Source organism: Leuciscus leuciscus, assembly GCF_965113295.1.
Source record: "Leuciscus leuciscus genome assembly, chromosome: 17".
Classification (NCBI taxonomy): domain Eukaryota; kingdom Metazoa; phylum Chordata; class Actinopteri; order Cypriniformes; family Leuciscidae; genus Leuciscus; species Leuciscus leuciscus.
Genome location: NC_138741.1, coordinates 10,943,785 through 10,961,319, shown reverse-complemented (window position 1 = coordinate 10,961,319; position 17,535 = coordinate 10,943,785). Strand labels below are relative to the sequence as shown.

The 17,535-nt window shown below is 40.7% G+C and overlaps 1 protein-coding gene across 3 annotated transcripts in view; it reads right to left on the bottom strand.

The window, feature by feature from the left end:
* rnf144aa (ring finger protein 144aa) overlaps positions 1-17,535 on the bottom strand; it is a 47,694-nt gene that overhangs the window by 17,140 nt on the left and 13,019 nt on the right. The window contains exons 2-5 of one of the 3 annotated variants that reach the window (XM_082143336.1): positions 7,156-7,243; positions 5,217-5,367; positions 4,817-4,967; positions 1,859-1,963 (exon numbers count right to left, since the gene is read on the bottom strand). In XM_082143336.1, the coding sequence (XP_081999462.1) occupies positions 1,859-1,963; positions 4,817-4,951 (240 nt within the window). In that variant the 5' untranslated portion in view covers positions 4,952-4,967; positions 5,217-5,367; positions 7,156-7,243. Of the gene's footprint in view, positions 1-1,858; positions 1,964-4,816; positions 4,968-5,216; positions 5,992-7,155; positions 7,244-17,535 lie in introns of those variants that run through there. The other 2 variants (XM_082143335.1, XM_082143334.1) reach the window with 2 other exon arrangements.

The window sequence follows — 17,535 nt, the reverse complement described above, 5'->3', positions numbered from 1 at the left end:
ATCTGGGTCTGATTCAGCTGGTTTAGCTGCTTTGATACTGAACGAGCCAGCCATCCTCACAATGAGCCTGCAGCGCCGAGGAGGAACCCTGCCCTCGGACTGACCTCATACTTGGAAGGATTTCGTGGTGCAAGACACCGAGGGGAGAGTCAGAGTGGAGAGGTTTCAGCATCCATTTTATGCTAAAAGAGCTTTAATCTCCTCTTGATGAGATGCAGGTCCATTTTATTTGGACGGTAAAGTATTTGTTGTTTTAGTAGCTGTGACTATTGCAGGTTTTGTAGAAAAAAAAAAAACTGCATTGCACTGAAGTTCCTAAAACCCCTTTAATCCTTACAAATTCATCCTTTTCAGACTCCCCACCAATATTAACATAACTACATTATATAATGCTTAACAGATCATTAGTTAGACACAGTTATTAATTAGTTAATAGTTCTGTGTGTTATCTGTATCTTAAAGGGATGGTTCACCCAAAAATGAAAATTAGCCCATGATTTACTCACCCTGAAGCCATCCTAGGTGTATATGACATTCTTCTTTCAGACGAATACAATCGGAGTTATATTAAAAAAAGGTCCTGGCTTTTCCAAGCATTATAATGGGAGTTCACCATAAAGTCCAAGTGAAGCGATGCTTTCGTGTAAGAAAAATATCCATATTTAAAACTGTATGGACTAAAATAACTAGCTTCCGGCAGACGGCCGTATGCCAAAAGAGCAACACTTGATGTTGTATGACGTAGGAGTAGCGTAAGCTTTGCGGTTCAAACAGGGCTGGGAAATCGTGTTCGTCATTACTTTCGTCATTACCGACTTGCGTACGGCCGTCTGCCGGAAGCTAGTTATTTTAGTCCATAAAGTTTTAAATATGGACATTTTTCTTACATGAACGCATCGCTTCACTTCAGAAGACCTTTATTAACCCCCCGGAGCCGTTTCGAGCACTTTTATCACGGATAGATGCGCTTTGATGGACTTCCAAAAAAATATACCCATTGACTCCTATTATAACGCTTGGAAGAGCCAGGACCTTTTTTAATATAACTCCGATTGTATTCGTCTGAAAGAATAATGTCATATACACCTAGGATGGCTTCAGGGTGAGTAAATCATGGGCTACTTTTCATTTTTGGGTGAACTATCCCTTTAAGGGCCCTTTATTTAAAAACCCTGATAGTAAAATTAAAAAGTCCCAGACATGCATGCTTGTACTGACCAATCACAACTCTGCTTTATAATAGTAAATATTTAGCATTAAAAAGCTGTGCAAAATGCAGGAATATGTACATTAGCGTTCAAATGTTTGGCAATTTTGTAATGTTTTTGAAATGGCAATAAAAACAGCAATGTTATAAAATAATATTGCATTTTAAAACAACTGTTTTCTATGTGAATATATTTAAAATGTAACTTATTGCTGTAATGACAAAGCTGAATTTTCAGCATCATAACTCCAGTCTTCGGCGTCACATGATCCTTCAGAAATCATTCTAATATGCTGATTTGATGCTTAAGAAAAATGTCGTATTACTATCAATGTTTAAAACAATTGCGCTGCTTTATATTTTTTGTAGAAACGGTACATTTTTAATCAGGATTCTTTGATGAACAAAAAGTTCAAAAGAACAGCATTTATTTGAATAGAAGACTCACGTGATATTGCAGTTGTTGCTCGTGTATGATATTGCTTAACTATATCGTATGATATAAATATTAGACAAAAAATCATACAGGGCATTTTTGCCCCAGTATCTTGCATTTTAGGGGGATTCTAACTGCCTTTTATAGGCTTCATCATGCAGTGATGCAGATGTTACTGCCCCCAAATGTTTGAACGGTAGTGTATGTTGACATACCTCATTCTCTTGTAAATGTCCACGTTTTGGACAGGCCGAGTCTGGACAGCTGATGGCCGTTTCAAAGCCCTCTTTTATGAGAATTTCCACATACTGCTTCAGGCACTTTAAAAGGATAATAAGACATAAACATGAAATTAATAAAATGGAAATTATGGAAAAATACATTGTGTAAACAAATTCTGCTTTTAATTTTGTGTTTAATTTGCTTAGTGTGTCTGTGAGAGTGTGAGTACAGAAGCACTAAACCACTTGTAATGCACTATTAACATCCTCAACAACAACAAAAAAACGCTGTATAACATCTCAATTTAATGAAGATGCAGTCGCTTGTCCAAGACTAATTATCCTTCAGTGTTAGCAATTTGCAAACTCACTGTTTTAATAGGCTGTGAACAAAACATATTTTATTATTTCATTTTTGCTTCAGGAGAAAAATCAGGTCATATTTTCCATCTCTCCTACTCTCTCTCTCTCTCTCTCTCACAAAAAAAATTAAAATAAAATTTTTATATTTTTCATCTGAACGCATCAAAAACTAATTGTGTATTTGAGCTTTTAGGAATGTCTGGCAAGGCAAAGTCTGAGGGAGTTGTTTCCATAAACATGCTTCGCTTAAGACACAAAGACAGTTTTGTCTCTAGTGAGCTAAGACACAAGCAAGACAAGGCTTCTCAGAGTCAGATGAGGAGATGTTTTCCCTTTACCCTACTCTAGCACAGGGTTTCTGCAGGGTTTGGTCAGTCAAATTTAAGACTTTTTAAGACCTTTTTATGACCATTATGATTGAAATTTATGACCTACACGAATTACGAAAAATCATTAAAATTCCTTTCAAAAGTTTTTTTTTTAATTGACTTTCATTGAAAGTAACAAGATGTATTATTTAAATGCCTAAAGACAGCTCCAACGCCTTCTTACCCAGTGTGCAATATGCTTGATACTGATTATTTGCAACAGGCTTGAGCCAACTACTAAACACACCATCTTTGAGCCATGGCTCGTTAAATGTACACTTTCCCATTGTGATAGACCGGGAGATTTCAGTTAGGGCTGGGCAATATGGCCAAAAACAATTATCACGATAATTGTTTTATATTAGTCAATATCGATAATTATCACGATAAATGTCAAATCTTTATTTCTTTCAAGTTTAAAGGCAGACTGTTGCTTCTAAGTGAAAGTTGTAGAAACCAGAGCTTTAATTGTGGTTTTAAACTAACTTTACTCTTTATTGTCAGAAAATATAATGACAAACACTTGCTAAAACAGGTGAACATTTCACAAATCTGAGGTAGGACATTCAAACATTTGTCATTTGTCCTTAACAAAATAAATATCTTTATTGGGAAAATAATTACTTAGTTTCTGCATGTGCTAATAGGGGCCAAGTCTTGAAACAGGTTTGTGTTGCCTAACTTTGATGGCACATATCTTCAGGAAATGTATGAAAAACAGTAGCCTAAATACATTATTAAATACTGTAAATATTCCATTAGTCCTTTAATACATTATCAGCACTAATAATATAATAAAATTCAATATGTATATCCCACATGGTGCAGTTAATATTACTAGGCTAACGTTACAGTAAATCCATGATAAATGATGGGAGATTGTAGACGGAAAAGCCTTCAGACTGTATCATTGTGCAGAGTTTCTCCTGTTGGTCAGCGCTGTTCAATCTGCCTTTAAACTGTTTTAAATCACTGAGACAGTGTGTTCTTCGCTGAATTCAAGCACTTCTCACTGGATCTTGGGACCGAGACCGATCAGAGTAAACGCATCAGTTCTATTGAGCTCGCGCTGTGCTGCCGTTTGGACTTGGAGCCGAGCGGGTAAATGGTTCGTGTGGCGCGCGTTTCAAATGAGCGTTCCGCTTTTGGCGCATTTAACCTGTGCATTTAACATTATGCCGCCAGCGCATTTTCAGGGGGAAAAAGCAATGGTAGAACCAACGAATGAACGAGCATATCAATTTAAGACGTGGCTAAATGAAATTTATGACCTTGTATGGAAAATCCGGACGTTTTTATGACTTTTTATGGCCTAAAATTCTGATTATTAAATTTAAGACGTTTTATGACTTTTTATGACTCCGCGGAAACCCTGCTAGCAGCTTCCTTTCCCCAATTGTTGCCTGCAACCTCAAGATATAAATAAAACTAGTCTCAAATCAGTATAACTACACAACAAAGGGAAAGTCAGAACAGCAAACCTCAGAGGGTTGAATAAGACTATGTATTTATTACTGGACTATGAATCACATTTCTGAAAAAAATTAAATAAAAAAACAGTTCAGTTGGCCTGTGGATATTCCGTCTATAGCTGTGAACTGTGCTTATATATAGACACATTTCAAAATGTCTGAGGCTTATGTAAGAATCCCACTCATTTATTTTTAGACGTTCCATTCCTACAACAGTGAAACCTAAAAGACAGAAATGAAATATAGAAATATTCATAAAATATGGCTGAAAGCACACATTATTTTAAATCTTTGTGGAAATCTCTCATTGACTTCTATTCTAAACTTAAATACAATTAATACAATAAAATAGGTTTATTTTTTAAATGTATTTTCTTATTATTTCTAATTTATTTGATTTCATTTTGATATATCACATAACAAAATAAAATAAGCAAATATTTTATTTTATTTATTTATTTATGTTATTTATTATGCATTTCATTTTATTTTATGCTGATAAAAAATAATATAAAAAAAAAAAAAAAATAAAAAAAAAAAAAAAAAAAAAAAATAAAAAAAAAAAAAAAAAAATAAAAAAAAAAAAAAAAAAAAAAAATAAAATAAAATAAAATAAAATAAAATAAAATAAAATAAAATAAAATAAAATAAAATAAAATAAAATAAAATAAAATAAAATAAAATAAAAATAAAAAAAATATTTTTAAAACATGCTTTTGAACCCTAAAATCCGTTTAGATATTACTCACCAGGGTGCAGAAGATGCATTGGCACTGGGTGATGGTGGTCATTTGCTCCAAGGGAAACTCTCCCAGGCACAACTTACAGGTCACCAGCGGGTCCAGGGCCAAATCCCAGGTGGGTCGGTACCTAGCTGTGGTCATGATGCCTGCTGCAGAGCTGAAACACAGAATAGCTGCTATTAGACAAAGCCTACACAGTTTAATACACCTATACAAACGGCACAAAGCTTTTAACCGCTGTCAATCTAAAGTGCCGACTGCTGCTGCAGCCACGATAAGTGCTTCTCATCGCTAATATCCACGGCATCACAAACACCAGCCGTCTAAATGCACATCAAATTAGCCACATTACGTCTAGAGATGGTCTAACAGATGCAGTGGTGAAAGAGGCAAATACATTATTTACCCCCATTTATATTCCGTAGCCTAAAGAGGTTTTCTGAGATGCGTTCGGGATTCTAGTCTGACTGTAATGGAATGAAAAGTCGGACCAGATAGACGGAGCAATTTTTCGGCTTCTGCTGCTGAATGAAAGATGAGTTCACTGCGTGGTACTCCTTAAATGAGAAGGGTGGGAGAGAGAGAAAGTGAGAGAAAAGAAGTACATTACTCTCTGCCTACGTCTCCTCTTTTTACAGTTTTTCAGAGAGGGATATTTTTGGAAGTCTCGACTATGAGACACTTCCATTTTCTCACGCTGAAGTGGGCTGTTGTGCACAGAGAGGCTCGTGTCTTAAGTGTTTACAGGAAGTGCCTGTGAGAACATCAACACTCTGCTTGGCTGCTAAGCAACTGGGGAACAGGGAACCGCTTCTGCAGGTCGAGGAACGGGTGCTTAAGGCAGGTTATGCTGGATATCTTATGCTGAGAATCACTCAGGATGCTTTTAGACATGATTCAGAGAGTTGTGTGATGTCCTTTCTATGCCGACATCAAATGAAACCGGAAACATTTCACTCACCCTGGCTTTGGCCGGTTACATAAAGATTTTACATGGAAATGTGCCACAACTAGTTGATGCCACATTGGTAGGTGGTTGCCAGGTGTTTTGAGTGGTTGTTAGTGGTTTTTAGCCAGAGCATTATCGAGTGCAAAGAATTCTCCACCAATCAGAGAATCATATCAAGCCAGTCTCGCCAAAATAACTTTTTAGCACACACCCACTCCAATGAAGTACTGCAAATTAGTCTGACTCTCGTTTACGCTCTCAAAATACTTAAATATTTGTATATGAATACGCATATTTTGCTATAAATTTTTTATTAATCATTACTGTTGGTCATCCTTTATGTCTGTATGTGGGTTTTGCACATTTTTAACCAATAAAAAGTTTTGTGACGAAACCTTGTGGGATCGTCCATTGGATCATCAAACTGTCGGTAAAACCTCAGAACTCCACCCCGCCTCAATTGTGAATGAAGTGCGGTAAAAAATGTGTACGTTCTCTGCTTGTGTGTTATGCAAGGGTAAACAAAAAACTGGTTCTTTGACTAAATTCAGCATTTTCTCAAAAAACACTACATATGTTTAACGTATTTGAAGAATGGAGAAGAGTCTTAAGGTCCTTGCACACTGAGTCCGAAATTTTCACATGCGTTTTTTCGTATTCGTGATTCGGTGGCTCTGAAATGTCAAAACACCATTCAAAATGCTTGCAACGGATGTGAAAAACGCAGAAAATCGAACCTGATCCGAATTTTTTTTATGATGGACGATAGATTCGGAGGCAGTGTGCAGGCGTGATTGACATAACGTGAGGTCGTATTTATTTTTTAACGTGCGAAAATTCTGGATGCGAATTTCGGACTTCGAATTTGTCCTCTTACTGTAAATAGCCTGTGCGTAGCACTTTGCCTTTAATAATAACAACATGAGATTTTGGCCAAATTACACTTATGTCTGAAATTCTCCTTAATTTGACTATGCTGTTTTTCTCTCATTAAAACCTTCAAGTACACAGTCTTGTACGTTTGTCTTTTTATCTGACATAGATGTCCACTGCATAAATGATATGAGGTTGCACATCAGTTTAATATTTTTCTTAACCTCTCACCATAAGTATAATAAATTTCTCAGAGAGCAGAAAGGCTTTGCATTAGACAATCAAATGACATTTTCTCTGAGCATAAGCACATAATTAAAAACAAATCCCTAGTGCTACAGACGTTAAAGGGCTCTTAAGCTCTCATTCGTCATTTGCACAAAAAGTCCTGGCTGTTTCCGCTTGATAAGTCAAACGGGGTGAAGTACTGATGGCTAGATGATGCACCAACGCAGCCCCCAGTATCTCAAGAACAGACACGCCAAAGAAAGCTGAATTTGCTGGTCGAGCTCAGAGGTCTTACATCACTCTTCCTTCAACCTGTCACAACCCGTCTTGCTCGTCCACATCCATCCATCTCTGATGCTCGTTCTCTCAGGCTACCACCTCATCTGAGCAGCACAGAGAAAAGAGACCACATTAACTATATATCTCATGAAACAGGGGTGCATGATATCGTTATGCTGATGTGTGGCCAAAGAATCAGAACTTAATGATTCTTGAGAGTGTGTGTGTGTGTGTGTGTGTGTGCGTGTGCGTGTGCGTGTGCGTGTGTGTGTTAAAAAGAGGTGTGCTTCTTCAAATCCCAAAATAATCTTTAATAGAGATTGCTCGGAATTAAAGATTCAGGTTCTGATTCAACTCAACCATTCCTTCCCAATTTACCCACCCTCTACATCAGTCGACAAGGTCTGCACTCTGCAGTGACAAATGTTCTGTGAGAAAAGGTGGTGCATGAGAAAGTTCATTGAGCTGCATTACTCAGAAAGCAATTATCACTTTCCAATAGAGAAACAATAACAAGGAAAAACACAAGTAATCCTCAATAATGCAGCCCTAGGAGAGAACATTACTATGCCCTCATTTCAGTTTCTTATCAGATCACTGAACAGAAGAGAACAATCATTTATCAGGCTGCAATATGATTTACAACATTATAAAAAATACCCCTAAAAATTTATGTAATGCAACTTGCATTAAAGGGATTGTTCACACAAAAAATTTAAATTCTGTTATAATTTACTCATGTCTATGCAATATGCATGTCTTTCTTTTGTGTTTTTTTTTTTCCCATATAAAAAGTCAGTGGGGTCTAGAGTTGTTTTGGACTTTCACTGCATGACAAACACAGATAAATATTAATAAAGTATTGTGTTCATGAGAAGAAAGAAAGTCATACAGGATTGGGAAGACATGAGGGTGAGTATATGATTGTTTGCTAGCCACCATTTCTATTCCGCATGCAAATGCAGCTCACGTCACTGAACATATCACGGTTTGATGATGTACAACTCCGGACGAGTCTTGTTGTGCGTCCGTTTTTAACGTTTCTTGCCTGCTGTACAGTCTGACCTTAAAGGCAACTGAGATCCTACAGTGTGGCATGGCTTAAGATGAAATTGTTCGTCCCATATAGGCTACTTGGAACATTTTGAAAATATGTAGTTTTATACAACCATCATAATATGTCATCTTTCATCAAAATGCCAGACCAAACATTGCGGTTAGGATCACAAACCTGTGATAAGTTCATAAAACACAATAAATGAAACAAAACATATTTTATGATGTTATTATCATTTATGCTTTTAAAGCAGCAACAATAACTGTTGTAATGGTATTTTGGCAGACAATATGGTTTCCAATGGAATTTGTTGTTGCTCAAATGGTCACAAAACATACTAGTTCATATTGAGAGCATTACTTATACAGTCTTTTAGATGTTCCGATATGAAATAGGTGCAGAAGGTGAAACTTCTCAAAGGTCTTGTGCTGGTCTCCAAGTCTCCCCTCCATTATTTATTTTCAGAGAAATGGGTCAGTCTCACAATGAAACCTGAGAAGTACATGCCTGAATATTTCAAGATATGGATGCCCCAGTCTCCACAAACATGAACACAATGTTCCCTCACTCTCTTTATCTGACTTATGGGTTCTAATCAATCATCCTTGAAAAGAGCAGAATCATTTACCTGCCCCATGGGCACAGTTCAACCTCATTTATCATAATATAAAATATTTCACCATTACCCTTGTGTTGTAATACTGTAGGGTTTCATAACCCTTTCAGAAAATAATTGCCCAAACGAGATCAGTCGGATGTCAAAAACACACCAGACTGGGATGAGAACAGGCATAATATAATGTAATGCTTTTCCCACATTATAATAATTCGAAGAATGAATCAGCAGGTAATATACGTTTAAGCTGCGGTCACACTAGACTGATCATATGCAGCGTCTTTTTCATTAAAGTCCCCCTGTGGTGAACATCTAACTTTTAAATGTTGTTTATATGTCTATGTGGTGTTTATATATGTATGTAATATGTATATTTAAATTATGTATATTATGCCCCTTTTCACAAGATCTAATATAAATCTATGGTGTCTCCAGAATGTGTCTGTGAAATTTAAGCTCAAAATACCCCCCAGATAATTTATTATAGCTTGTCAAATTTGCCCCTTTTTGGGTGTAAGCAAAAACGTGCCGTTTTTGTGTGTGTCCCTTTAAATGCAAATGAGCTGCTGCACCCCACCCCCGTTCAGAAGACAGCCGAATTTGATCCTTTTACACGAGCTTCGGATACTGCGGCTAAAACAAAACACGTGAATTTCAGTCAAATTTCAGAATTAACCAGTAGCGGAGTGCAGCCTTACGGAGAGACTCAGGAAGAGGTTGCGACTTTTAGACACACCTGGACGTTTCTGAGTGGTTAGTGGATACATTTATGTAGTTGTTGTGGAGTTACATTGATTCATCTCATCGACTTGCATGTACCGTCATGTTTAACTTTTACACAAGTTGGTCTGTGCAGCCAACGACAGAACAGTTCGCATGCTTTGCTCGAACATTTGCCATTGCTTTAGAACTGGTTACACTCACTGTTGTTGCTTGCGAAAACCAAATGGCGGCACTGTGGGTTGAAACGTGCAGATTAAGGGGCGGTAATATTATAATAAGATCCCCTTCCTACGTCAGAAGGGAAGTGAAATCTGATTGGCTTATTTTTTGACATGCTTGCAGAGAAAGGCTTACCAAAACAAAGTTACTGGGTTGTCACTTTTCACATTTTCTGGGTTGGTCACTTAAACATGGAAAGAGTCAGATTTTCATGATATGTGCCCTTTAAGACAAACCATGTGCAAATACCTAAGTCAACACCATAGCTGAGGATTTTCTCCTTAAAACTTCAGAAACAAAGACAGTCTCAAAATCGTAGTTTGAAATCACTGGTGTTTCTGATGTCACAAACTACCTTGTAACTAATCACATCAAAGTGTGATCAATGAGTGTATCTCTGAGCTGGTGTGAGTGAGTGGAGGCAGGGCTAATTTGCATACTCATAGAACCGCATATACTAAATGAGGCAAGGGTGTAGAGTTACATTTAAGCTATTTTAAGGCATGAAGAATTTTTTTTTCAAGGAAAAAACATTTAAAAATGTAATTTTGGTGATCAAATAGTAATGCACTCAAAATGTAATAAACATACGATTTACTCGACTTTACTGCAAAAATATCGTTCTTTTCATTTAGCCAAAAAGTCACGGCGTGACGTATCAATCTTCTTCTGGTCACACGTCTTCACGTGATGCGAATTCGCAGGTCAGAGTTCACCAAACTTGAACTTTGGAACGCAGCGAAATGCGAAACTTTTCGCAGGAGCTTGCATTTCTGGTTTGAAGCATTTGCAAGCGTTTGAATGGAAGTCAATGGAACAGAAAGTGCAGTGTGACCGCCCTTTTACTCTGCAAAACAGGCCTATATGGGCCATTCTACAGAATTGGTGCAAACTGCTGTCCCACAACCAAAAAACTAATTTAAAAAAGCATTTAAGTATTCAAGATCCTTCTATTATCTACTGAATCCCACAATAATATTTAAAATATCAGTAAGATTTTAATATATATAAAATCATCATTTATTGGGTACTTTCAATTGGGAGGTGGCTGTCCCGAACCCTAACTCCTAAATTTCAACTTGTGAAAATGATACTGAAATGTTTTTTTTTCAATTGTTGTTTTTAAAAATATCTTTTTGATTTCTTTTAAAAAGTGAAGTAAAAAAAAAACTTTATTATTTTATATTTTATTTTTAAATCATGAAACTTTATGTAAAAAAAATGTGTCCCGTTTTAATCCATTGGCTGAGACTGATTTTAACCACACCCCTATATTTTTGATCAGGAAATATTACTGTGTGCCTCTCTCATAGCCTCTCTTTCATTGTAGATAGGTACCATCATTTTGAGGGAAATGTGTTCAAAAGTCTTAAAATCTGTGTGTAACTTTAAGGAATGTCACTACCAAACACCTTTTTTCAGCAATTAAGCAAACCTTTTTGGGTGTTATTCCATAAAATGTAGTTTTTATGTGTGTACAACTGTTCAGAACTGTGCTTGTTAACCATGTGCTGATTAGCATCTTTGAGTTGGGCTCAAAAGTATTTTAAATTGTCACTTAAGTCACAAAAAAATATATTTACAGAGTAGATGTAAACAAAATATGAATAGGTCAATATAAGCCTTAAATTATTTATTAGTGTGTTTTGGTAGACAAATTTGGTGACAAATTTGGGGAGAGGAAAAATATTCCAAAACTTTCTGAAAATACAATATGATAATTAACTGCACAATTACTAGAAATGTGTACCTTGGATATTATACAATTTGCATACATACAACATTTCACGAGTTCACACTTACATATAATTTGAAGGGGTAAGTTTAATGCGTATTTGGCGTGCTGTCCGGAGGGAGGGCTCCGAGCTCGGAGTTCGGCCCGAACCCAGAGTGCTCCCCCCGTATGTAAGTGTTTTTAGGACTAGAAGTGTGGAGAAGGGGTGGTGGAGGGATGCTGCAAAAACTGTCAATGGAATGAGGTGAGACTGTGGAGTATATATGCACCTCTTACCATTGATTGCTGAGTGCTTTCCACTTGTGTTAATTATCTGAACGTGCTCCTCCCGAACCTTGTTAATAAAACATCATTTCACGAGTTCACACTTACATATAATTTGAAGGGGTAAGTTTAATGCGTATTTGGCGTGCTGTCCGGAGGGAGGGCTCCGAGCTCGGAGTTCGGCCCGAACCCAGAGTGCTCCCCCCAAAGGTTAAGCAGAGGACAGCCGCCGGACTAAAGACCCCCCAAATGAGTGCCGAGTTTGGCGGGCTGGCATCTCGAGAAGGGGCCTGGATGCTTGACCGGGGAGGCCCGTAATGGTGGCTCACTGTCTGGACTGACGGCCCCTGTTGGTCTGCGGACGAGGAGCGGTTGTAGTTTACAGAGACCGATCGGGAAGATTTGCGCTTTTCCGCTAAGCCCCAATGCTTGCTGGACAGAGAGGAAACAGAAAGGAGGAAAATGAGTGCTTGCCCAGGAGATTTTCTCACACTGCATCGCTGGATGAAAGAGAAAACGTAAGTGCTCGACTGGAAAGAGCTCACTCCGTCCGCTGTGCGACCAATGCTCGCTGGACAGAAAGAGGAAACAGGAAAGTGAGTGCTTGCCCAGGAGATTTTCTCACACTGCATCGCTGGATGAAAGAGAAAACGTAAGTACTCTACTGGGAAAGTTCTCACTCCGTCCGCTGAGAGACCAATGCTCGCTGGACGGAAAGGAAACAGGAAAAGGAAACAGGAAAATGAGTGCTTGCCCAGGAGATTTTCTCACACTGCATCGCTGGATGAAAGAGAAAACGTAAGTGCTCTACCGGGAAGGTTCTCACTCCGTCCGCTGTGAGACCAATGCTCGCTGGACAGAAAGAGGAAACAGGAAAGTGAGTGCTTGCCCAGGAGGTTTCCTCACACTGCATCGCTGGATGAAAGAGAAAACGTAAGTGCTCTACTGGGAAAGTTCTCACTCCGTCCGCTGTGAGACCAATGCTCGCTGGACGGAAAGGAAACAGGAAAAGGAAACAGGAAAATGAGTGCTTGCCCAGGAGATTTTCTCACACTGCATCGCTGGATGAAAGAGAAAACGTAAGTGCTCTACTGGGAAAGTTCTCACTCCGTCCGCTGTGAGACCAATGCTCGCTGGACGGAAAGGAAACAGGAAAAGGAAACAGGAAAATGAGTGCTTGCCCAGGAGATTTTCTCACACTGCATCGCTGGATGAAAGAGAAAACGTAAGTGCTCTACTGGGAAAGTTCTCACTCCGTCCGCTGTGAGACCAATGCTCGCTGGACGGAAAGGAAACAGGAAAAGGAAACAGGAAAATGAGTGCTTGCCCAGGAGATTTTCTCACACTGCATCGCTGGATGAAAGAGAAAACGTAAGTGCTCTACTGGGAAAGTTCTCACTCCGTCCGCTGTGAGACCAATGCTCGCTGGACGGAAAGGAAACAGGAAAAGGAAACAGGAAAATGAGTGCTTGCCCAGGAGATTTTCTCACACTGCATCGCTGGATGAAAGAGAAAACGTAAGTGCTCTACTGGGAAAGTTCTCACTCCGTCCACTGAGAGATCAATGCTCACTAGACAGAAAGAGGAAACAGGAAAATGAGTGCTTGCCCAGGAGATTTTCTCACACTGCATCGCTGGATGAAAGAGAAAACGTAAGTGCTCTACTGGGAAAGTTCTCACTCCGTCCGCTGTGAGACCAATGTTCGCTGGACGGAAAGAGGAGAAGGAGGGGATAGAGTTTTTTTTTTTTTTTTTTTTTTAATAAACTCACTCGATGAGGGTTTGGTGAGCTTTTTTAATGTGGAACCGGTTCGTCCTGATATAGCTTCGGAAAGCATCGGAGGACCATCTCCCAAGGGTTTGAATCTGCTGTTGGGAGAGGCCTTTTTGGGCTGCTGAAGTTGCTGCCCCGATGCGGAATGAGTGACTTGAAAAATTCTTTGCTGAAATGCCTGACTGTTGGAGAACAGATTTGAGATGTTTCTGGAACCAAAAACGTGTCACAGGTTTTTTGGATTCGTCTAAAAACAGGGGTTCCAGGGCAGATTTAGCCTGGGAACTTCTCCATTGCAGATATGCCAGAATTGACTGGTATGGTTGGATTTGCGAAGCGAGGTTAAAAATGTAGATGAAATGACCTTTTTTGGTTTGGTCAGTTTTACTTTGTTTAATCAAATATGAAATGGTTTCGCCGTCTAGTACTGATAAGTCTGAGATGGTAGGGTGGATTTTTGGGTCGAATTTAGAAGTAATGGCGAGTTCCGAGCATCTAAGAAAACCGAAAAAGGCTAGGATAAACATAGCATCGAGTGTACGAGCGGAACCGAGGGGCTGGTAGCCTGTGCGGAGGGCCTGAATACATTTGGTGAGAATGTCTAGCGTTATAGGTTGTCTGGCGTCGGGGCGGGTGGGCTGGGATCTTTGAATCCCTTTAATCAGGAGGGAGGTTTGTGAATTGTTTATCTCCGTGGAAGGAGCGCCGTACATCAATTTATGGAAAAACTGGATGCCGCTCAAATAACCTTTGATGGACCCGACTTGTAGACCCTTAATGATGTTAAGGTAGGAGATAAAAGAGGTGATTGAAAGAAGAGAAAAATCAGGGAAAGGCAAGTTATAAGAGACATGGAATGTTTTAAAACATCTCCAAGCAGTAACGTAGGATTGAAGGGTCCTGGGAGATACTGCTTGGAGGATAGAGTCGAGTGATGCGTCAAGCAGGGGTTTTAACGGGTGGGTTACGGGAATATTAGTTCTGAATAACGAGGAACTGGAGTTGGGAATTGATCCGCCTCTGGAGCCAGCATCCTGAATTTCTGAAACAGAAAACGAGACAGAGAGTCAGCGATTTGGTTTTTTGACCCAGGGATGTGTTTAGCAATGATAATGAATTGGTCGCAAGCTGAAATCCAGAGGAGACGCCTTAAGAGTGGCATCAGAGCGGGTGAATGGGAACGGCCTTTGTTAATGCAATGCACTGTTGCGTCATTGTCGCAATGCACTAAAACGCTACTAGCGGCCCATTCTTTCCCCCACAGGAAAGCTGCTACGACGAGAGGGTAAAGCTCGAATAGAGCTGAGGATTGAGATGTGTCCTGGAGCTGAGGTGGCCACGGAGCTGCAAACCAACGACCTTGATAAAATCCCCCGAACCCTATTGAGGGGGCGGCGTCTGTAAACAATTGGATGTCGGTGGGGGATGAAACGAGGTTGTTGTAGAAAAAAGATAGGCCGTTCCACTGTTTTAGAAATGTTAACCATAGCCTAAGCTCGTCGCGACAAGCTTGAGTTACGGAAATGCGATCTTCTAGTGAGTGGACGGAGGACGCGAGTGAGAGGAGATGCGAGATGAAGGGGCGGCCCTGTGGGATGATGCGCATTGCGAAGTTTAGATGTCCAAGCAGGGACAGAAGTTCGCGTTTTGAAAAATTAGATTTTTCAAGGAAAGTAGAAGAGACGAGGATTATTCTGTCGATTTTTTCTTTGGGGAGGGATGCTTGGAATTTGTCTGAATCCAAATTAATTCCTAGGAACTCGATAGATGTTGCAGGGCCCATGGTTTTTTCCTGTGCGATAGGAATCCCTAGCTCAGAAAAAACGTTTTGTACCGTGAGGATGTGCGCGGCTGGGATAGCATCGGGAGGCGAGATTATTAGAAAATCGTCTAACAGGTGAATGAGGTATGGAATGGCGTAGTTGTTCGACAAGATCCAGCAAACAGCTTCTGATAGCATGTCAAATATTTTCGGGCTGCTTTTGCATCCGAATGTTAAACGTACTGCAAAATAATATTTCCCGAGCCAGCGCACTCCAAATAGGTGCCATGAACCTGGATGGATAGGCATTACTTTGAAAGCAGATGTAACGTCGAGTTTTGCAAGCCAAGCCCCCCGACCTGCGATTTTGATCATGTCGATAGCCTGATCTATGTCGTGGTATTTGAGCGAAAATTCATCGAGAGGGATCAAGCTATTTATGCTTGGAAACGGGGAATTATGCGGGGCTGACAGGTCGATTATTAGACGTTTTTTACCCGAGAATTTCCTTGTAGCCACTCCAATGGGGCTGATGCGAAACAGATTAAATGGAGGATTGTCGAACGGACCGATCATGAAGCCTGACTCGACTTCTTTTTTGATCAGTTTGTCTACAACCTCAGGTTCTATAAGGGCGGATTGGAGATTATTACATATGATGTTTTGGGAAAGCGGGCATTCTAAGCCGGGTTTAAAGCCGTTTTTTAAACCTGACAGCAGATAATCAGTAAATTCGGCGTCCGGGTGATGAGCTAGTTCGAAGTGCATGCGCGAAATATTCACAGGAGTCTCCCAATAATTTTTAGATTTTTTATTCACAGACTTGAAGACTGGACATACAATGCGAGCATGGGCGCCGCCACAAAAGCTGCAGATATGCATAAACCGGCAGCGCGATCTTTGACATTTGCCCGCGTTGAAATGATTGCAAGGCTGCCTGCTTTCATCGAAAGCAGAGTCCTGTATGGCGCTAGTGGTTGCAGCACGCGGCACATAGCTGGTGGATTTAGCATTGCTTATTCCCACGTAGGGAAGAGAAGGGTTAACCTGTGGGCATGATGCGGTTGGGTGCGCCACTGACCTGCAAACTGCACAGGTGATGTTTTTGCAGCCTAAAAATACCCTGCTGTGGAGATCCGAGTCAAGTGCACCCCAGTATGTGCACTGATTCCATTGCGCGACTCGCACGGCACTTTTGGCAGAAAAAAGTTTATGGTACGTGTAGAAATGCCCGCCCCCATAGGACAGCGCGAGTTCGGCAATGATTGCTTGGTAATCGTTCAGTTCGCGCCGCCTATGGGGGAAGGCTGAACAGATGATTTCAGTGAAACGTGAAAAAGCGATCGTGAATTCGGGAAATGAAAGGACGCGAGATGAGTGTGTGTTCGTGTTTTTTAAAGTAACTGAAAAATCACCGCAGTCCACTTGACGGTCTGATTCAGCTGCGGGGAGGAGAGACAACAGAGAAGATAAGTCTACGTCCGCACCTGAGAGGATCTGAGCGCGGATGGATTGGGAAACTGGTGGGGGTTCCATAGCAACTGCGTTGGACGGCACGGGCATCGGAGTGGCTGTGAAGAGAGAATAGGGTGATTTATTTTGAATGGTAGAGCTGGGAAAGGTATAATCCGGGGCTGCGAATGACAGCGGTGCCCTTGCAATTGGAAGACCTGTTGAAGATTGAAAAGGAAAGTTAGTAGGAGGATGTGAGGGATGATAGAAAGCACTGTGAGCTTGAGCTGCAAGCGGAGGCGGGCCTGCGCTCGTTTGCGTTACTGCAGCTGCAGGCCACTGGAAATGGGCGGGGTTGTAACCTGATGGGTAGGACTGTTGACATTGGTGGACCTGTGGTGCTAGCGGCGATAGCTTCGCGCTAGTGTCTGCCACTGGAGCTGGAGGCCACTGAAACGGAAAAGGGTTATGAACCGCGGGAGAATAAAACTGAGCGGCTGTGGGGAGGCCTCTGGGCCCGGCTGCATGCGGCGCTGCGGCAGCGGAAGCAGAGGTGGAGGGCTGGGCCTCATCGAAAGGTGGTAGTGGACCTGCCATGGCGAAATCTGGAGCTTGGCCCAGGCTCGCTGAGGGCCTGTTGCTGCGGCGACTCAAAGGCCGAAGCGAGCCGCGTCCTGTGCGGGAAGACGACGGTGGAGACTGGGCAGGCGGATTTTGAGCCCGGCGGGCTTTGCTCTGCCTGGGAGTCGTCTTGGGAGTTGACTGAAGGGAGACATACAGAGCATACAGCTCCG